This window comes from Cebus imitator, unplaced genomic scaffold (assembly GCF_001604975.1).
Source record: "Cebus imitator isolate Cc_AM_T3 unplaced genomic scaffold, Cebus_imitator-1.0 Scaffold48, whole genome shotgun sequence".
Classification (NCBI taxonomy): domain Eukaryota; kingdom Metazoa; phylum Chordata; class Mammalia; order Primates; family Cebidae; genus Cebus; species Cebus imitator.
In genome coordinates, this window is record NW_016107363.1 from 6,783,698 (window position 1) to 6,805,749 (window position 22,052).

The 22,052-nt window shown below is 47.4% G+C and overlaps 1 protein-coding gene across 8 annotated transcripts in view; it reads right to left on the reverse strand.

Moving 5' to 3' along the window:
- FLNB (filamin B) overlaps window positions 1–22,052 on the reverse strand; it is a 171,121-nt gene that overhangs the window by 17,841 nt on the left and 131,228 nt on the right. For 2 of the 8 annotated variants that reach the window (XM_037738092.1, XM_017527457.2), the window contains 14 exons: window positions 21,051–21,207; window positions 19,645–19,834; window positions 17,282–17,529; window positions 13,642–13,680; window positions 12,785–12,887; window positions 11,937–12,077; window positions 8,994–9,122; window positions 8,056–8,229; window positions 6,695–6,853; window positions 6,196–6,399; window positions 5,054–5,206; window positions 4,829–4,951; window positions 1,641–1,907; window positions 669–806 (listed from right to left, as the gene is read on the reverse strand). In XM_037738092.1, the coding sequence (XP_037594020.1) occupies window positions 669–806; window positions 1,641–1,907; window positions 4,829–4,951; window positions 5,054–5,206; window positions 6,196–6,399; window positions 6,695–6,853; window positions 8,056–8,229; window positions 8,994–9,122; window positions 11,937–12,077; window positions 12,785–12,887; window positions 13,642–13,680; window positions 17,282–17,529; window positions 19,645–19,834; window positions 21,051–21,207 (2,225 nt within the window). Of the gene's footprint in view, window positions 1–668; window positions 807–1,640; window positions 1,908–2,494; window positions 2,565–4,828; window positions 4,952–5,053; window positions 5,207–6,195; window positions 6,400–6,694; window positions 6,854–8,055; window positions 8,230–8,993; window positions 9,123–11,936; window positions 12,078–12,784; window positions 12,888–13,608; window positions 13,681–17,281; window positions 17,530–19,644; window positions 19,835–21,050; window positions 21,208–22,052 lie in introns of those variants that run through there. The other 6 variants (XM_017527455.2, XM_017527456.2, XM_037738093.1 and 3 more) reach the window with 4 other exon arrangements.

Here is a 22,052-nt window from a genome sequence, read left to right on the forward strand (position 1 = left end):
AAAAAAAAAAAAAAAAAAAAAAAAAAAAAAGATGTTTTTATGTCATCTTACAGTTTTACAGATATTTTGACGTATCATTTTCACTTATTATCTTGATGACAGCTAATATACTGGCACCAAATCTTATGATTTAATGTATTAATGAAGATATGCATGTATCTGTTCTTGTAAGATTTTGGTAACTGTATTTTAATATCATTAATTTCCTTTATAGTGTGTGACATATTTCATTTTATGTGTTTTAAAACATTATCCCAAGAACAGTCCCCATAGGCTTCGCCAGATGGCAAGAGTCAATGGCACACAAAAGGTTAAGAACTCCTGCTTTAGGGAGCTCAGATGCCAAGGCCACTCTTCTGGGGCAGCCAGCCAGCCAGGGTGGCCATGGGTAGGCAGACAGAGGCTGGCCGGTGGAAAGAATGAAGCAATTGAATGAAGGCCTGAAGCAGAGAGGCTAATGGAGAATGGCAAGAGACAACCAGAGCAAGCATTCCCAGCCTTTGGAGGTCAGGCCGTGTATCTCGTAACTGGATTTCTGGAAGGCTCTCCCATGTGCCTATACATATAAATTCCTCATTGACTGCAGCAAATTTGATGAATTTCTGTTCCTTGTAACCTAACCATGTTTAAACAAGGAAAATGTCCTCTCGTGACCCCTGAATACATACCAGGCTCTTGGGCAATATAAGACACACCGCACGACCCATTTTTATGGTCATCGAATGTAATCTCGGCCTTACTGGGGCCCTCAACAGCGATAGAGAGGCCTCCAGCACCTGCTTCCCGGGTCCAAATGCTGAACTCAGCTGAGAGCAAAGAGACACCTGGTTAGCGAGTAAGCCCTGCAGAACACCTGCCCCTCTTCCATTCTTGCTCAAACTTGCAGTGCTAGGTTTAGTTTGTTGCAAGCCGCTTCCTCTTTCTCTAACCCCAAGCAGAACCCAAGCAAGGTCAATCGATGAAGTTTCCTAAGCATCACTAGCGATAACTAAATTCGTAAGACATCTGGAGTCCTCTGAATACATCTTAACCACCTGGGTGCAGTGGCTCACGCCTGTAATCCCAGCACTCTGGGAGGCCAAGGCGGGAGGATCACATGAGCCCGGGAGTTCAAGATCAGCCTGAGCAAGATAGTGGGACCCCCATTTCTAACAAACAAGAAAGAAAAAAAGAGTATCAAATAAAAAATTTTGAAAATGAATACACCTTAACCAAGCCAGAAAAAGATGAGAATGTTCCATTTTTTTACCCACACAGCTTCCCACCAGCAGCAACCATAGAAAAGAATGCTGAGTCAGTTTTGTAGCTTTCTAGTGTGTTTCACAGAACATCAGCCCTGCGAGATGCTCTGGAAACAGTATTACTCTGCTCCCCAGTGAGAAACTCAGATGCACACTAAGAAGTTACAGGCTCCAAGGAGGCTCCCAGTGAGAAGCCTGTTTGGCTTTATGTAGGTAAGCAAAGCTTAGTCACAAAGTGTGCCAGACTTAGTCACAGATGCTTTGTTTTAAAGAATGCCCCTTAACACCACCTATCAGAAGTCTTCTCTTTAGAACAGGGCAAAAAAGTATGCGGGTGCTCACACTGTCTGGGCTCAACTCATATTCTTCCCAAGTGAAAGAGCTGCCGGGAATGCTCACCTGGGACTCCCGCTTCTCCTCTCTCCAGGCCAGGGCCTCCTGCCCGCACCTTGTGGGCGCCTCCTTCACCAAGTGGCCCCACAGTGAACTGGAAGGGGCTGCCAGTGACATGCTGCCCACGGTACTTGACGCTGACCGTGTGAACGCCCATCTCCTGGGGCACAAAGCGGACGCAGTGCGAGTTCTTCCCCATGGACACAATCTCTGCTTCTGTCACACGGCCAGAGGGGCTGGTGACGTGGGCTGACATATCACTGCTTTTGATTTCTGAAAGAGGGAGGGAGGTTGGGAGAGAGAAGAGGATTAGGGTAAGGGCCTGAGGCAAGGCAGGACATGCAGGGCAAGCAGCTGAGAACAAGGTGTGTGCAGCCCGGTGGACGAGGGGTGCCCAGGCTTCCTTCCCTTCAGGCTGGGTGCCTGCCCTCCTGTGGCCAGCATGGAGCAGGCAGGACCCTTCAGGCCACCCATGCTAGGGGCACTGAGACTTCTTGCCAAAGGTGACATGGTCATCCATCATGCATACACAGGCTCCTTTCCACAGTAGATAAATAAGAGCCGTCATACCTTACTGTCAAGAAGCTTTGCCATTTCTTTTAGGCAACAAGACAAAGTTAGAGAAAAAGGTGAACATATGTCAGTCCCAATGGCAAAGGGGAAACCATGCGTGAGCAAAGCTTTGAGCAAACCAAAGACCAGGGGCCACACTTTCAGAAAAGCAGTGCCTTGGGTCACCAGCACTAGGACACAAGACCACATCACTCTATGTGAGCTGCTCACGTCATGCCAACAACTGTGCCTGCACTGCCATTGTGAGGCCAGGTGGCCACATGCGGGGCACGGAGCACTGCCATCACCTAGAGCCAGTATGAAACTGCACCCTCCAGCCCCACAGGATCTGGGCAGAGCAGCTCATGACTCTGACCCCTGAGGACAGAAAAGGGAAAGGAGGTTGAAAAGAGGGTCACCCATGTTATGAACTGAATGTCCTTGCCCCTCCAAAATTCAAATATTGAAACCCTACCCCACCAATGTGATGGGATTAAGAGGCAGGGCCTTGGGTAGGCAGTTAGGATTAGATGAGGTCATGAAAGTGGAGCCCCTGTGATGGGATCAGTGGCCTTGTAAGAGTCCAGACAGGTTGCTCCCTCTGCTCTCCACCATGTGAGGATATAGGGAACGTTGTCGGTCTGCAGCCTGGAAGAGGGCCCTCACCACAATCTGGCCACGCTGGCCGCTGATCTTGGACTTCCAGCCTCCACAGCTGGGAGGGATACAGTTCTGTTGGTTGCCACCTAGTTCAAGTTATTTTGCCCAAACTGACTAAGATGCCCCTCAAAACCTGGGTCTGGAGGACTTCTGAAGTTAGTGAGCCATCCTCCATTCTAAGAGGAAGGATCTCCGCAAGGATCATTTGGGTAATGAGGGGAAAATCAAGCCTCACCCAGAGTCATCTGGTACTAAGTAACTGAAAGAATCACAAAATGGCCAAGAGCTGGAAGAGACTTAAGAGAAAGGGAAAACGTCCATACTGCACAGACACTTGCTAGTTCCTCAAGAAACAAATAAGCAAAGAGAACACAACAGATATTTTGCAAAATGAGAAATGTAAAAGCAAATGAAAACACAGTACACATCACTAGCTATCAAAGCTGTGAAACTGAACACTGGATGCCATATTTTTCCATGAAGTTGGCCAAAGTGAGAAGGAAAGACAGCACCAGGGCTGGTGGGGGAATATGGAGAAATGTGGAGGGCGGTCTGCCAAGGCGTGGCAGCGTCTGAAATGCACCAGCCCAGCCCACTCCTGGGCATCCAGCCCACAGCTTGAGCACAGGGTGGTGGATGTCAGAGCGGCCCTGATGATGGGGGCTGAGGCAGAGATGAGTGTATGTGAAATGACGGTTGATGCATCTAGACATGAAAAGGAATCTCTTTTTTAATATCACCAACAGTTCCATTGAATGAAATGGCATTTTTTCAGGGTCATGAAAGAGATAAGGTAGATGTCTAATTTTTTTTTCTGAAAGGGAGTCTTGCTCTGTCACCCGGGCTGGAGTGCAATGGCACAATCTTGGCTCACTGTAACCTCCGCCTCCCGAGTTCAAGTGATTCTTCCACCTCAGTCTCCTGAGTAGATAGGATTACAGGCACCTGCCATCATGCCCAGCTAGTTTTTGTAGAAATGGGGTTTCACCATGTTGGCCAGGCTGGTCTTGAACTCCTGACCTCAGGTGATCTGCCCACCTCGGCCTCCCAACGTGCTGAGATTACAGGCATGAGCCACTGCGCCCGGCCCAGTATAGCTCTTGTTAAGTGATCGTGTCTCAACTCTACAGTAATGAGGCTTTTACCACATTCTGATGTGACCTGACATTGATGTGACTACACAAGAAGAACCCGTTATCTAAAGCCAAAAAGGCAGAGTCAACAGCTAAGTGACATGTTAGGAAGGATGGGGACACAGTGTAGAAAGACGGCCCCCTCTCCAGAGCTCACAACACAAGTTCCATCTGAAGATGATTTAGATTTCCCTTCTCTGTAGAGTTTGGGCAAGTCCACAGGACATGTCAACTTCTGGGCAGAGGAGCCTCAAAACTGTCATTCCCAGTGGCTTCTCTCTAGAAGGATTTTTTTTTTTTTTAATAGAAAGACCTTGGGCCACATTTCAGCCAGACCATGTGGCCTGTTGACTGGCTAATTGGGGCCCATGAGGAACAATTCGCTGCCAAAGGGCTAGATGGGGCCCAGCTAGATCTGCAGCCCAGCCTTCGTTCTAATTTCAGGAATGAAAGAGAAATACTAGAAGGACGCCGCTGGGCTGCCACTTCTTAAATACTTCCAGACACTGGCATCGGCAGGGCCCGTTCTTTCACTGACATGATTCTATTTGACAGATAGTAAATTTAAAAATCGAAAAGCATATCTATGTTTCCCCCATGTGACACAATAAAGCTATTTTTATTTGGAAGAGGAAAAAGGTAGCGAGGTAAACAGGTTTATTTTTCTTGGACGAGCCTCTGTGAAAATAAACATAGAAGAAAATAATGAAATGAAGTGAAATGAAGATGTCAGCACAGCCGACTTGGATACTATGTTCTGGGCCATGCCTGAACTTGGTTCCCAAAGGCACCCGCTGCCCTGAGGGCTGGAGCCAAGGCTTCCCTGCCCCACTAGTCGCCAACACCCACCTGGGATTTTCAGGTTCAGGTCGCAAATGCTCCCGACAGTGGCCACAGACGGGGCCCGACTGGTGCGGGTGATGCTCTCTTTGACTCTTCCCTCCCCGCTGATCTTCACAGTAAATGGGCTCCCTGCAAGACCCAAGAAGGCTCCTGTGAGCAGCCCAGAGGCCAAGGCACGGCATTTACAGAAAACCTAGGTATCCCACCTGGAGAGGAATGGAACGCACATACCAGGCACGTGCTCGTCAGCGAATTTGGTGGAGACGATATAAACTCCAGGCACGGTGGGGAAGTAGGAGACTTTGCAGGTGCCGTCTTCCAGATCCTCTGTCTGGATGTCCACCTTGCTGGGGCCTTCCACCGCCAAGGATATGCCACCATAACCTGCAACACAGCAGCCCCAGGCTGTTCTGACAGCCTCCTCAGGAAGGGGGAGCCAGATGAATGGAAAAAGGACATCTGATCCTTAAGGTTCCATCTATTTCCACATAGCAGAAAGAAAGTAAATGGTGGCCTTGTTTGTAGAGCCCAGAGGGGGATGAGTAGGTTAAGGGCCCTGAGAAGTTCTGCAGTGAAATAACTTGCTGAACCTGGTTTTGACCAGAGAACCCTTTCCTCAAGGGTATTGACTAATATCCCATAGAGAATGTGTCCTGTGCAAACAGCTGGGAAGGACATTCTGCCCTCATGTCTCCAAGAACCACACATACCACCTCGGGGGTTTATCCCCAGCCAGACCTGAGATTCTGAATTTTTAAACAGCCCCTGGTTGCCTCAACCAGGTCAGCAGACTGAAAGGTTTAACAGGGAGTATCTTCCAACCAAGACCAGAAATTCTCCAGCTCTCTCCCCTGCGCTAGAATTTGTCTAGAATTCACCAGTCTGGCCATCCCTCAAGAAAGCAGTTGACTGGAGACATTGGGGTGTGACGAGCTTGGGAGAGATGCAATCTAACTCAAACAATCTCCAAGAGAGAATGGAAAGAGATGCCTCATTTCCACAAAAGCTCTGCTCAGATGACCGTGGTCTTGGCCAGCCGACCCAACGTCCTTTGCCTGGACCTGGGAAGCTGAGAACAAGGGTGGCAGATCAGATGAGGAAATAGGGGTCTTCGAGGTGCCGTGGCTCTGGGTTCAGATCCTAGTGCAGAGAGGACTCTAAACCTTGCAAGCCTCAGTTTCATCATCTAAAAAACAAAGACAATCTCATTTCACCCATGGTCATGAGGCGTAAATGACAATGCAGGGAGAAGGACCTACAGCTTGAAGGATGCTCAGAAAGGAAAAGGAGTTGGTAGGATGAAAAGATGAAGCCGACTCAGCAAAAGAAGTCAGTTCCCACAAGTTCTGGGCCTCTCCCCTGGGACCACAGACCTGCATCCCTTGTGTCCACGATGAAGTCAGACATCTCGAAAGTCCGGCCTTCTGACAGGCCACGGCCATAGACTTTGGCTCGGCGGGCATCACCAATCTCGGACTGGACCACCATTATGGACACGGGGCTGTTGGCCACATGGTTGCCATTTTTCTTGATGCTGACCAGGTGTTCACCCACTTCCCGGGGGATGAAGGAGATGCCTGGAGCAGAGCACAGATTGGAGTTTGTAATGGATGGCAGAGAGGAAGCAGGAGAGAGACACACTCTCAAAAATAGAAATATGACCCTTTTCCTGACATCCAACAACCCAGAGTGTCTCAAAGTGTTGATATTACCACACGGAAACACGCCTGGACGTTTATCATGCGTGTGACCCAGCAGGTTTACCATATCACACTCCACTGTGCTACCAATTTCCCAAGAAAGGACTGCAGGAGTCCCTGTCTCCCACCCCAAGGTGTCCTGATTCCAGCCAGGAAGGGTAGCCTAGCTCACCAATGTGGTTGTTGGGCAGCCTCTTCAGGAGACAGGGTTCATCTCGGCCAGACGGGGCCTTAATGCTGGCCGTTAGGCTGCTGAGGTCAGTCTCACTGATGTCGAGCAGGAAGTCAGCGGCCGAACCCAACTTTACCTGGGAGCACCGCCTGCTGTCATCTGGGAAACAAACAACCCCCCAAAAGGACTCCTGTTACATGTGGTCACCCAGGCTTCCCAGAGCTGCCAAGCCATATGCCGTTCACAGATGAACAGGCAAGAACTAATTACACAAAGTTGAATGAAAAAAATGGGCCTTGGACATGGAGTAGACCCAACCAATGAAGAGTGACGGGATTCATGCCTGCTTGCACAAAGACACAGTGCTGGCAGGACCCGGAGACCTGCGTCCTCACGGACCACCTTTTAAAGAAATCTTTGGGCCAGGTGCATAATCCCAACACTTTGAGAGGCTGAGGCAGACGGATCACTTGAGGTCGGAAGTTTAAGACCAGCCTGGCCAACATGGTGAAACTTCATCTCTATTAAAAATACAAAAATGAGCTGGGTGTGGTGGAGGGCGACTGTAATCCCAGCTATTCGGGAGGCTAAAGCAGGAGAATCACTTGAACCCAGGAGGTGGAGGTTGCAGTGAGCTGAGATCACGCCACTAAACTCCAGCCTGACAGAACAAGACTTTATCTCGAAAATAAAATAAAATATGGGAATCTTTGGTAGTTGAAGGCACCTCGTACCTGCCTGGCATGGCTGTGGGCATTTCTCAGGTAAACAATAACCACATTTCACACAGTACTACTGGCTGCTTCACAGACAGGTCTAAACACTGTGGGGACAGGGACCCTGCCTTGTGCATCATCCTTGTAACCCACTGAAAGCATAACCTGAACACAGCAAGGTGAGGAGCATGGGCTTTAGAATTTGATAACCTGGATCTCTTCACCCATATGCAAACTTGGCTACACCACTGCTCTTCAAAGCCTCAGTTTTACCATCTGTAAAAGGGATAGCAGAAAATTTATCTAGTAGTGATGCAGAAAGCCATCTCTGAGCTCATGCACTATTGCAGTAAGTATGATTTGAATACTCCATCTGAGAGCTTTCTCTTTGCACACTATAGTCACACTGGCATGGTAACAGTGTGCTCCAAATACTAGCTCTTGCTTTTTCCTGGACTGTCAGCAAGGAAAGAATTTAGCCAGCCCAAAATTGGACTTATATCCCCTGCTCCACCTTAATAAGTCTCCGTGAAACCTAAACTCAAAGAGATGTCTGACCTGCTGCCTGTGGTCTGATAAGGAGGGTAGCAGTCAGGGGAAGCCATATTTCTCATTAGGAAGCCCCCACAATCTAGACAATCCTACCTGTGATCTTGGCTGTGAAGGGGCTGCCGGGGATGTGCTTGTCATTGTATTTGACCAGAATGCTGTAGTCACCTGGCAGAGTGGGCAGGTAGGTTACCGTGCATGTCCCATCTTTATTGTCAATGCAGCTGATTTCTGCTTTTGAGGGGCCCTCAATAGCCAAGTCCAGACCACCTACAAGTGGGAACAGGGATGAAGGGGTATTAGGGAGAGTTTCCTTAAGAGTATCCTTGTAACAACTCATCCAGGGCAGCCCTGATTCTGGGGACAACGGACTGATGCACTCCATGTGAGCTGTGGGCAAAGGGGCATTGTCAGAATAAAGCAGTCCACGTAGTAAAAACATCCACGGAGAAGAAACCCCAAATGTCTGAGTTCTTCACTGCAAGAAACCCTGGTGCTCTCTCTACTCTCAGGATGCATGGGATGAGAAAGGGAAGGAGCCCGGCCCGTCAATTACACATAGGAGATGGTGGGCGCTGGGGGGCAGAGGTGGATCGTCCCTGCCAATCAGGCACTGGCTGCCATCATGGAAATCCCATTAGAAACACAGATTTGGGAGTCTCCATGAATACCACGGGGATGGGCACAGAGCTTTATCAAAAGGAGCCACACAGTTAAGTCATGTGGTCTTGTGGATACATGTGCAAAAAGAACAAAAACATCACCAACCAAAACATACTTAAATTCCAGAGAAGTCACATAAAGTATTTCATAGCATGAATCTGATTTCAATTAGAACACAAAGGACTTCAAAAATGTCTGGCCTGGGTAGAAAACAAAGCAGCTCTACAGAAGAAACAGATTTATATGAGAAAAAAGACAAGACAAATACTACCATTCAATCGTCTCATTTTTAAAAGCCGCCCTGGAACCCCGTACACCTCACCCTCCGAATGGAAGGCTGGAGGCTTATAAACACGTAAACCACACAGTACCTTCTCCTGCATCCTCTGTGACGATGGTGAAGGTGGCAGTTTTGTTGGCCACTCCGTACACGAGGCCTGGACCATATGCAGAAACGCTTCCACTGTTGGGGTAGTTCACGTAGAACTGGAGTGGGCTCTCTGGGTTACAAAGGACACAAACGAAACTGGTGCTCATTAAGGGGTGAATGAAGACCTCAGACAACCAGCATCTTAACACTGACCTGTCCACAGGTTTGGCGCCTCCTAAGCAGAGGCAGAGACAGAGAGAGATGCAGGTGTACCCACACCCCCACCCTAGGATGCCAGAGAGGGTCTACACAGTGTTATTCTTTCAATCAAAACATAAGAACAACAATCCTGGAGGCTGCTCCAAAAGAGGGAGGGGGCTAAGGTAAGGTAATCCAGCTCAACCTGACAAATAAGGAAGAAACTTCTGCACTGAGTGGTGAAAGGACCCATGGCCAGAGAGAAGGTAAGTGGAAAGGGCTTTTGGAAGGTCATTTGCCCATGCCACTGAAAATGCAAGGAGTCAACCCCACAGTGGTCTTCCCCACCCACCCCAGCTCCTAGCCACATGTCAGCACTTTCATTTCTGCAGTGTTCAGGTACACATCAGGACCAGTTAAATAAGTGCAGATCCACTCATGGGCCAGTGAGGAAGACCCGTGTTTACTAGCTTGAGAAATTACCCATAATATGATGCATTAAAAACAAAAAAAGTGGCTGGGCACGATGGCTCACCTGAGGTCAGGAGTTTGAGACCAGCCTAGCCAACACGGCAAAACCCCATCTCTATTAAAAATACAAAGATTAACTGGGCATGGTGGCACATGCCTGTAATCCCAGCAACAAGGCGCTGAGGCAGGAGGATTGCTTGAACCTGGGAGGCAGAGGCTGCAGTGAACTGAGATCGCACCACTGCACTTTAGCCTGGCCAACAGAGTGAGACTCCATCTCAAAAAGAAAAGAGCAAGTTGCTATCAACTATGAATACCGTTATGCTATTCCTCTAAAAACAAAATAGAACAAAATTGTATGCATGTTTGTCGATACGGAGAGAAACATCTGAAAAGATGCACAACTCACACCAGCAGCGGAAGTGTATGGCAGATGTGAGAAAGACATTTTTTCCTCTCTCTCCATCTGTTGGTTTAGAAAATTTGAATAGAAGCAGGCAATACATTTTTGCCTTAAATAAATATTATGCACACACAACTAAAGAAAATGCCAATCTCAGAGAAATATTTGCAACTCCTATCACAAAGGTCTTATCTCTCCAATGTTTAAATTGCTCTTAGAAACTATAAGACAAAGACCAGTAACCAAATAGAAAAATAGGCTGTGGATACAGACGTTCAGTTCACAGAGAAAGAAATACAGACAGACATATGGAAAGTTGTGCAGTCTCATTCACAAGAGAAATGCAAATAAAGCAATGCTGAGACTCTGTTTTTTCCCAACCATCAGACTGGCAAAGATCCAACAATTCGATAGCATATTCTACTGGCAAATTTGTGGAAAAGAAGGTGCTCTCCCCCATGGCTGGTGGATATATGAATTACAACAGCCCCTCTGAAGGGCAATTTGGCGAGAACTGTCACAATCATAGATGCCTGCACTGGGGCCCCAGCAGTGCCTCCTCTGGTAGCTAACACTCACAGATACACCTTCATGAGTATGAGGTGACTAGGAGAAAAATCAATTTGTTGCTGCAAGACTGGGGACAGCAAGGGCAGGAAGAATCAAAACGCCCTCCAATAGGGAAATGGACAAATATGTAATGGTTTGTTCACATGAGGGAAGGCTGGGAAGATACTCTCTTACATATCTGCATTTCCATTTGCATGGAGAGTCTTAAAAATACTCTGAAATTGCCGGGCGTAGTGGCTGATGCCTGTAATTCCAGCACTTTGGGAGGCCGAGGTGGGGGGGATCACAAGGTTAGGAGTTTGAGACCAGCCTGATCAACGTGGTGAAACCCCATCTCTACTAAAATTACAAAAATTAGCCAGGTGTGGTGGCACGTGCCTATAATCCCAGCTACTCGGGAGGCTGAGGCAGGAGAATTGCTTCAACTCAGTAGGTGGAGGTTGCAGTGAGCTGAGATCATGCCACTTGCACTCCACCCTGGGCGACAGAGTGAGACTCTGCCTCAAAATAAACAAACCAAAAAAACCCCGCTGAAATTGGCAAGGCATGGCGGCTCCTGCCTGTTATCCCAACACTTTAGGAGATCAAAGCAGGAGGTCTGCTTGAGGACAGGAGTGCAAGACCAACCTGGGCAACATAGTGAGACCCTATCTCTACAAAAATAAAATAAAATCTTAAAACTCTGAAGTTGAACATTAAAAAAATATATGACAGTCTGGTTCAAGGAGAGGGCAGATGGAGGATATGGGTGGGAAGGAAACCTTTCTCCCTATCATGTTTATTTTTGAACCAGGAGAATGTGTTACATACTCAAAATACTAAATTAAAAAACAAATTTTTAAACAACTACAAAAAGAAAGAGTGAAACAGTAACACCGTGCCGGTTGGTGGCCCATGAAACCTGAGCTGGCTTCCCTTGTCCTCTTCCTCCGCCTCTGACCCCGCCCCAAGCTTCCAGGCCACACAGGGCTCTGCAGGCCAGGCTGGAAAGTCCCTCACCATGCCTGACATTTTTCTCCCAGCTTGACCTCTGGCCACACTCCGCATAGTGACAAAGATAAACAACCAGAGACCCAAAGGCTGGCACTGTGACCCAAGATGCTGAGCCACATCATCCCTTTTAGAAATCAGCGGGAACTGCTGGGGTCCCAGGCTGTTTGGTTTCACAGGGGTGCCGACGCTGCATTCCCCAGCCTGCTGCTGAGAGCCACTACCAGCACGGTGGCTGAGGAGCGTCTATCTGCAGGCTGCTCAGATGCGTTGAATGGTGGAGCCCTGCTGGGCCTGCTGAGCTCAACTTACCAGGGATGTGGCTGCCCATGTATTTGATGTGCATCTCGTGCAGCCCGACCTCAGTGGGGGCGTATCTGACAGTGACCGTGCCATCCTTGTTGTCCACAATCTCAGGTGTGGCCGTCTTCCCAGAAGGCATGTGGACCTCCCCTATGGAGCACAGGGAGACAAGGCAATGACCCCACCAGCGACCTTCCCCAGAGAAGCTGAGCTCAGGGCACAGGTGTATTCAAAATAAAGGTCTCCAGACCCAAGAATATTCATTGCTGCCTCATTCAAGTCCCACAATGGGAGAGACCATTTGCTCTTTTTTTTTCAGTTCCATTTGGCTTCACAAAATATAGCAGGCAACTCCTGAGTAAAGAGTTTTCTACAACTGGCAAAATCAAGTTCAGAAAGGACTTGAAAGACCATGATACCAGCAGACTCGGTAGAACATCAACCAAAGAGAAGCAAGAATTGAAAAGAGGCTGAGGGGAGAAAGGAACTCCTGTATGACAGACTCGGTGTCAAAGTCACATCTGGAAAAGTCAAATAAGAGAAGGCAGGAAGAAAGGGCAAACAGGAACCCGACAGTCATAAGGTGTCTAAACACAGCAGTTCTTCACCTAGAGAGAATCATGCGCCTGCTCAAGAAAGTAATTGAAGCTGTCAGTGAGCCACTTCTTCAGAGAAACACACACATGGCATATTCCGTAGTTTCAGGAGCTTATGGTCCGACACCCGAGACCAAGAACCCATGACCCTGGGTTAAGGAGCCCCGGGTCTGGGGGACAGTGGACACACCTCCCTGGCACCATTCTGGGGAGCTCATGAGAGCAAGTGAGAATGAGACGGGCTTCATGGCAAGTGCTTACCAGTGATTTCTCCTTTCCTGACGGCAAACGGAATGACCAGGTCAAAAGGCTTAAATCCCAAGCCGTTCATATCACTCACTGGGACATAGGCCTCTTCGGTTACCTAAAAACAGAAGGCAGTGGTCACTGGGTAAAGCAGACAACAGCAGGAGCTGGTGAAGCTACATGGGGCAGAGCTGCTGGGAATTCTGCAAACCAGTGAGGCCAGGATTTGGGAATGTGGCTGCCCGTTGTGGTATGGGCTTTGTCTAAGTGACTCCAGCCCAGGGTAGAGCCTGAGGGACTGGAGAAGTCATGCTGACCAATTGTTAGTAATCACTTGGGAGTCTGTTTGTAAAATTCCCAGCTGCGCCCACAGGAAAATGGAAAAGTGAGAGACAGCAATGTCTATGAGTCCCAATAGGCTCCATCTGGAAAGGTTTAGTTGCTTGTGGCCTGGAAAAGAAGGTGCATTTTAAGTGGCAGAGAGTAGCAGTGGGTGGCTTTCCCCTTAAACAGAAACTGAATGTGCAAGTGGCGGCTTTGAGAGGCAGCAGGCGGGCCGCAGACAGCTGTCCGTCTTTCTCTTTAAACACGGAGAGACAAACTGCACCCAGCGTGATCACAGACACGACGGCTGACGATTCATGGAGCACGGATGGTGACGCGAAGGTGATCTTATGACAGAAAAAGCAGGGATCATTGTGATGGGCCGATCAGTGAGGGGCACACCAATGACCAGGACACCCACAGGGCTTAAGCAATCCCAGAAGCAGATGGCAGCTTTTCTGAAATGAAGGCTGAGTAAACACAGAAACGCAAAAAGGAAAAAACCAAAATTATACCCAGGGCCTGAATCCAGGGGGACATGCATTTACCGGTGCCTCCTCCACGGCTGTGACTTCCCCATCTGTGGCCTGGTCAGTGGCAAATGGAGATTAGTTGGGAACCATACTGGAAGGATACACTCAGTAGACTCTACTGCCACAGAGGTGCTTCCCCCATGGCCCCATCTTGAACCACAGTGAGCTGCTCACTCTAGTGAAGGACATTTTCTTACTGCCCTTTTGGAAGGCAAGCTGGTATCCTCTCTTTAACTGTCAGATGCACATGCCCTGGGAGCCCACAACCCCACTTCTAGCACGCAGACCTACGCTGGCAGGAGGCTCCATCGGTAAGTGACGTGTGTAAGGACCTTGACTGGTGCTGTCTGTGGTTGTGCAAAACTAAAGCAACCTAATGTCCATCTGGAAGGGGTTTGGTCAAATAACTTCTGGTGAGTCTGTCCAGTGGCACACGGCAGTTGGGTCCAGTGAATCAATATGTAAGGGTATCTATGGCATACTGAGGGAAGGAAGCAAGGTGCAAAGGCAGTATGTATGCTGTGACCCCAGGCATGAAACTGAGGTGTGTGAAATGTAAGCAGTTAAAAACTAACACGAGGCATCTCTGCAGCACAGAATCCGGAAAAAGGTCTCTTTTTATTTGATAAATATCTACTGTGGTTAATTAATTTTTTTTTTTTTGAGGCAGAGTTTTGCTCTGCCATCCAGGCTGGAGTGCGTTGGCACAATCTCAGCTTACTACAACCTCAACCTGAGCTCAGGGGATTCTCCCACCTCAGCCTCCTGCATAGTTGGGACTACAGGCACACACGACCGCACCAGGCTAATTTAGTTTTTGTTTGTTTGTTTGTTTGGTAGAGATGGGGTCTCACTGTGTTGCCCAGGCTGGTCTTAAACTCCTGGGCTCCAGCAATCCTCTCACCTCAGCCTCCCAAAGTGCTGGGATTTCAGGTGTGAGCCACCATGCTCGGCAGTTAATGTTTTCAAGGTTGTTTATAAATTCATTTTTAATAGATCTTAGATTTAATGCTCCAGGCTGGACGCAGTGGCTCACGTTGGTAATCCTAGCACTTTGGGAGGCCGAGACAGGTGGATCACTGGAGGTCAGGAGTTACCAGCCTGGTCAACATGGTGAAACCTCATCTCTACTAAGTATACAAAAATTAGCCAGGTGTGGTGGCAGGTCCTATAATCCCAGCTGCTTGGGAAGCTGAGGCAGGAGAATCACTTGAACCCAGGAGGTAGAGGTTGCAGTGAACCAAGATCACATCACTACACTCCAGCCTGGACGAGAGTAGGTTTCTAGCTAAAAAAAGAAAAAGATTTAATGCCCCTGATTCAACAGAACCAATGGCATGGCAAGGGAACCCTTCTCAACACCCTCTTCTGCCACAAGAAAAACAAGAATTGGAAGGCCTCCCCTACAGAGGAAGGCCTGTGTGCCCATGCTAACTGCTTTGTGTGTATCTTGGGATCTGCAGAAAGACAAAGGCAGCTTTTTGAGCTACATTTGGAATAGCGCTGTCCTCTGCCTGCAGGGGCTGTGCAGGGACACAGCAGTCAGAAGAAAGATCTTTCAATGGCTAAGCCACGGCCTTTGGTCCAGGACTTCTTGCCATTTGTCCATGACTCCATGTGCTGTGTGTATGTAGTATTTTGATTAAACCACTCTGTGGGTCTTCTTGAGACATTTGCTATGACTACAGTGCTGGGTGTTGGTGTCCTTTTGGCCTCAAACTTATAGGGGAAGCAGGGAATTCACCCAACCAAAGTCAATAAACAGTCAGTCCATATAGGTAAGGTTCTCTCCCTGGAATGAGAGAATAAATACCCCACCAGGTACTGTGGGTGATCGTCCCTTTCTGCCTTCAGCAGTGGTCAGGGGGCAGTGAGTAAACACAAAGTATTCTTGCTTTGTGCGTATTCAGGGGCTACGAGACACTTACTCTTGCTGAGTTTGGAAGCCTCCACTTCTGCAAAAAGGGTTCTTAAGTTCCTAGCTACAAGAGAAGGTACTCTGACTTTCTCACTTAGACCTTCCCAATATGATCTTCTCATACCCCCAACTTACTGCACCCGCAGACCCATGAGCACTGCCCGGTGGTTGGCTGCTCTTCCCTCCTACCCAATTCTAACCAACCAGATAAAACCCACTATGGGCTAAAAACAGATTCTGAAAACTATAACTGGTACCCTTCTCTGTGACTAAGGACATCAACTTCCCAGCTGTATTTCTTTCTTCCTACAGGAGAAAAACACTCTTAAATGAACAATGTCAAAAGTTGACAAGTGTTTATATACTTGAGGCATAAAAGAGCCTCCAGATCTCTGGCGCGCTGTTTACAGATAAACACACGTCTATGGAAGGGAACAAAGCTATGACAAAGTATAGACTGTTTGGGAGAAAGTCCTTGAGCTTCTGTTTGGAATGGAGTCTGCATGCACCTCTCCACGGCTGCACAAAATGAAATAATTAGAAGGTGCTTTGTAGGCTGTGCACAAGGCCAGGTCATTAAGGGCCTAAGAACCCTGTGGTCAAGTGCAGCTGCTGGCCGCAGTATCAAAGGACACCAGCAAGGATGACAGCAGGGCACTTGGTGTCTGTCTAGACCAAGCACGCCTCATCTGTAAAAAAGCCAACAGTGCTTAGTTTTGAGGGTTAAGTGAGGTAATGCTCCTAAGGTTTCTTTTTTTTTTGAGACGGAGTTTCGCTCTTGTTGCCCAGGCTGGAGTGCAATGGCGCGATCTCGGCTCATCGCAACCTCCGCCTCCTGGGTTCAGGCAATTCTCCTGCCTCAGCCTCCTGAGTAGCTGGGATTACAGGCACACGCCACCATGCCCAGCTAATGTTTTGTATTTTTAGTAGAGACGGGGTTTCACCATGTTGACCAGGATGGTCTCGATCTCTTGACCTCGTGATCCACCCGCCTCGGCCTCCCAAAGTGCTGGGATTACAGGCTTGAGCCACCGCGCCCGGCTGATGCTCCTAAGGTTTCTAACCCCCTTCCTGGTTGAAAAATATTCAGAGGAAGACCTATTATGCAATAATAAAAATAAATAATCAGAGGAAGATCTATCAGATCTACTCAGAATTGAAAATGAAAGACCTTGTTCTTTCACTAACCCAGGTGTTTGCATAATTTCCTCCTTTTATTCCAGATGTTCCTAGTGCAAAAGACAAGGTATTTCCCCCTCAAACAGAACATGTAAATCTTTCCAAAACACAAGTGGAGGTACTTTGAGTCCTGGGATATCAGTGTCAAGTCTCCAAATAAAACAGCATCAGGAAGCTCTCTCCTCCAGCCATAGAGAAAGGCCATGAAGACGGAAGAAGGAAGAGCTAGCAGGTTAAAAACCTGTAATGTTTGATGTAGAAACATTTTTGTAAAGGTGTGTTTTTCTGAGAAGTTTTCTTTCAAAATGCCTGGGCTTAGTCCCTTATTATGATAGACACGTTGGTGGTCAGTAAGATTCTCTAAAAATCTTAGAGTCAAAGGGTCTCTGAGTTTCTAGAGATTACTCTGGGAATCTACAAGGTCACGACTGCTTAACAAATTTTTTTCCAAAGGGAAAAAAAAAAGTGGAAGAGGATATACTAATCAGAGCTCAACAAACAGCAGCTGTTATAGTTTCCACCAACAACAGCATGCTCTGGAGAAGGAATTTTCCTTACCATGACAGTGAAGGGGCTGTTGGGAATATCAACACCACCGAAGCGCACATAGATCACATAGGTGCCCGGCTTGGCAGCTGTGTAGAAGATGTCATAGGTTCCATCTTCATTCTCGATGACATCAGCCTCGGCCTCAGTGCCATCTGGGGTCAGAACCGTGCAGGTCACTTTCCCCTTCCCGGCAGTCTTGGCATCAACCACAAAGCCTACTTCTTCACCAGTTTTCACAGTGGAGGCGATTCCAGGACCTGGAGAAGAGTTCAGGGGAAGAGAATGGAAGCATCGGCCATGGACACATGTCCTGGAGCCCCAAGAACAAATCACACCCATCCATGCTGTCTGTGTCTATGAATGTTAGGCCTTTGACTGCTGCCATTCAGAGGGATATCCGGAAGATTCCCCCAGATCAGGTGTTGCTCAAAGGATTACTTCATCCATCACTTACTAAAGGAGCATCTGTAAGCTCTGAGTGTTGACTAAAGGTCAGCCCTGGTTTGCCAGCATTTAAAGGTATGGACGAAGTTCAACTTTCAACAGCAAACATACTGGGCATTTTCTTAAGTGCCAGGTACACATAAAGGTAGCCAAGACACAGTACCTGCTCTCAAGATGCTCACAGTCTAACAGGGCCGGGCACCAAGAACGACAGTTCCAATTGCAGTGGAAATGCTGAAGAGGAACTAAGTTACAGAAAAAATAACAAACTCTCCAGGGAAGTGTCCAGCAGTATATCGAGGCAAAGACTCTAAGAATTTATATCCCAGGGTTGCCGCACTGACAAAGGGCTTCCTAAAGAAAGGAAACATGGCTGAACCCTGAAGGATGGGTACTGTTAGCGAAGGGAGACGTGTAACCTCTCCCCAATGACCAGTCTCTCTCTGACTTCTGGCGCCCCTTGGCACAGGATCCATACATCAGTAAAAGCAGAAAAGCCATGAACGAAAAGCCCATTGGCAAATATGAGTGTGTAGGAGTAACAGAGAGAGTGGCAAGAACAGTTTGTTCAGGGAGTAGTGGAAGAAAAGACTGGAGTCAATCTGTGGAAGGCCCTGAATGACAGATCAAGGGGTGTGGCCAAAAGGCAAGTATTCAGCTCAGGACTCTGCCTGAGCTGGAGGAGGAAATAAGGCCTGGAAGGCAATGGGGAAGTCCCCATCCAACGCTAACATGCTATCGATTAGTAAAGACGATCTGGTTGTCGCTGACAGCTGCACAGACTTAGGAGTGGTGCATTGGCCAGCATTCCAAAATTTCTCAATTTTTGCCATGGGTGAGCCAAAAAGGGCTATGCTGAGCAATTTACTACCTTGCCCTGAAAGCCCAGATTTTCTCCATTCAAAGAAAGATAGGCTACGAGAGAAACAGAACACATCCAGGGTGGTCCTGTGTTTAGTCTTCTTATTTAAAGAGAAGTAAATCTGTCTCATTTTAGAGACGGGGATTCATGCGTTAAAATCTGCTTGAGCAGCAGTACTGAACTGCCCAAGGGCTGTTCTTAAAAACTGAAAAGACTTGGCCAGGCACAGTGGCCCACACCTGTAATCCCAGCACTTTGGGAGGCCAAGGAGGGTAGATCACTTGAGGCCAGGAGTTCAAGACCAGCCTGGCCAATATGGTGAAACCCTGTCTTCACTAAAAATACAAAAATTAGCCGGGCATGGTGGCAGGCATCTGTGGTCCCAGCTACTCAGGAGGCTGAGGCTGTAGTGAGCCGAGACTGTGCCACTGCACTCCAGCCTGGGCAACAGAGCAAGACTCCGTCTCAAAAAAAAAAATAACTCAATAGTTGTATCTTAGAAACTGAAGGAAGGAGGAGGGAAAAAAAAAGAAAGAAACCAAAGAACTGTGATGCTCAAATATTCATGGAGAATTCCCGAGAGGTTTACACACGCATGTTGAGAAAAACCTAGATCCTTAAATGTGTTTCTCTAATGCTGACCTGAAATGCTCCCGAATGCATCCTGAGTAACTAAATTATCTACTCATGAAAGACAGAAATTTGCTGCTTTTCATGGGAGCCGCCATCAGAGTTGGGTTCTCAACAAACGTACCTACTTCAAAAGCATATAATAATAGTTATCCTGTACCTGGCACTGTGCTAAGTATTTTTCATGCCTGACCTCATTTAACCTTTGCAATAACCCTGTAAAACAGTCTCTGTTCCTTAGAAGAGCTTCTTGGATCTAAAAGTTCTTAAAAAAAAAAAAAAAAAAAAAAAAAACTTCAATCTATGTCAAACTGAAGTTCAGTGAGGTTGAGCAACATGCCTGGATCATGTAGCTTGTAAGTCACAGAGAGGGGCGACAGCCCGGCTTTCTGACTGCAAAGCCTGTGGTCCTGACCTTGAGATGCCCTGTACTCACCTGTGGCCAGGCACTTGCTGGCATCGCCCGTCTGTGTGGCTCGGATGCGATAAGGAGAAAGCGGGATGTTGTCACCTCCGTAGGTGACCCCAATCATATAGCGTCCGGTCTTGTCCGGGATGTAAGTGACAGCATATGTGCCATCTTTATTGTCATGGACAATGGCTCTTTTGGGTTTTCCCTCTTGGTCCTGTGGATCATAGAGAAATGCTATTTAGGATGTTGTCAAGATGTAGAAAATATTTATGGAAAACCTTGACACATTTTCCTTATTAATTAGCATCTCTAGAGAAAAGAGACAAAATTGACAGCTTAATACAATCTAGTTTTGTTTCGTTTTTTTGGTAGGGAGAGTAGAGGGTCACAGATCCCTTTAACACCATGATGGACGTGGCCAATTTTCAGTAATTTTGTTGTCCAGTGAACCAACAGCACTTTAGCTCAGAATCTTCTGAAATGTAGGGAGGGGAGGAGGCAGAGGTTCCTGCTCACACACCACCACATCCAGTCTCCTTTTTCTCTTTATTAATAGGACCCAAACTCTTAGCTAGGTGCACTGCTCCCAGAAGACGGGGCTCAAATTCCTAGCATCCTTGCCACTAGGTGATGTGACTTGTGACCAACCCCCGATAAATCAGAAGGGAGTGGAAGTCTACGATGGACTTTTGGTAAGGCTGCTTAACAGAGCCAACTGAGCAGAGAGGACTCCCCTTTTCCCTTCTTTCTTCCTTCTTCTGGCCTGCCACATGGACGTGATAGCCAGAGCACTGGCAGCCTTGTGGTCTGGGAGGAGACCTTAGGGGACAGAAGCCACATGCTAGATAGAGGAGCAGACAGATGGAGCCGACTTCCTGTGGCTTCTGGTGAGCTGCAGGGCACCCAGGTGGCTTAACCTGGGCTTTCTTAACAAGAAAGAATAATCTCATTTATTTCAGCTACTCTTAAGGTTTACTGTGATATGTAGCACAACTTAGTCTTAACTGATCCAAAGAATAATTTAAAACATTTAAAAATTAAAACAGGGGCCGGGCACAGTGTCTCATGCCTGTAATCCCAGCACTTTGGGAGGCAGAGGCAGGCGGATTGCTTGAGTCCAGGAGAGTTAAGACAAGACTGGGAAACATGGCAAAACCCCATCTTTAAAAAAAATAAAAAATAAAAACATAGGAATAGATGCAGTAACAAAACATAGGAGATTCACCAAAAAGTGGTTCTTGGAGCTACACCCTCACATCTCTGAGGTGAACACGCTTATTCTTCTGCACATTTACTGACTCTTTGGTGGGAAAATCTAACAAACACTTGCATTGAGTCAGAAACTGGTTATTGAAACCCTTGTTCTTAAATCTGGCCAGGAAATTAAGTCTGAAGATTAAGGTTTGGCTCAGAAAATAACTCCAAGTTACCGTTATCTGGACAGCAAGCAGGCCTTCCCCGGCATCTCTGGCATCAATTGCAAAGTCCACAGGTAGACTGGCAGGCACACCGTAGGAACTGAGGCCAGGGCCGCTGGCGGTCACTTTGCTGGCATCGTATGTGGGAAGGACCTTGACCTTGAAGGGACTTGATAGACACACACACACACCACAGTCAGTAAGGATACATGTCAACCCAGCTACATCTGACTTTTCTCACACAGAAGAATAGGATTGAAAAGGAGGTTTCTACAGCAGATAAGATAGTGAGTTAGTCAAGGTGCCTAAGTCCACTGGAAATTTACAGCCACGAGGTAGTAACTTTTATATGACAGATGGGTTTTGACCTGAGCGAGTTCCAAGGCAGCGGTCCCCAACCTTTTTGGCACTAGGGACTGGTTTTGTGAAAGACGAGTGGGCATGGTGGGGGAATGCTCTCGGGATAAAGTTCCACCTCAGATCATCAGGCATTAGTTAGATTCTCACAAGGAGCGCCCAACCTAGATCCCTTGCATGCACAGTTCATAATAGGGCTCGCACTGCTATGAGAATGTAATGGCGCTGCTGATCTGACAGGAGCAGACCTCAGGCAGTAATGCTACTTCAGCCATCACTGTGCGGCCCAATTCCTAACATGCCATGGATGTGTACCAGTCCACGGTCCAAGGGTTGGGGACCTCTGTTCCAAGGGATATAAACAGTTTAAGGAGGAAGAGGCTCCCAAATTAGTTTGGGAAACACAGGGTTAAACACTCTTAGCCCACTTTTGTTATGCTAAGATGATGGTCACCAAATAGAAAGAGAATATTGGAACTTCTTCAGTTTTAATATTTTTAGCTCATCTTATTCTATATTCTGTATCTATAATTATTCTATATTTAGTATGCTTTATATGGCACATAATATATTAGTAAAGCAATATATAAATGTAATTTATAAATTATATATTTCTAAATAGAGCTAATATGCTTATTTCTTTTTCTTTTTCTTTTT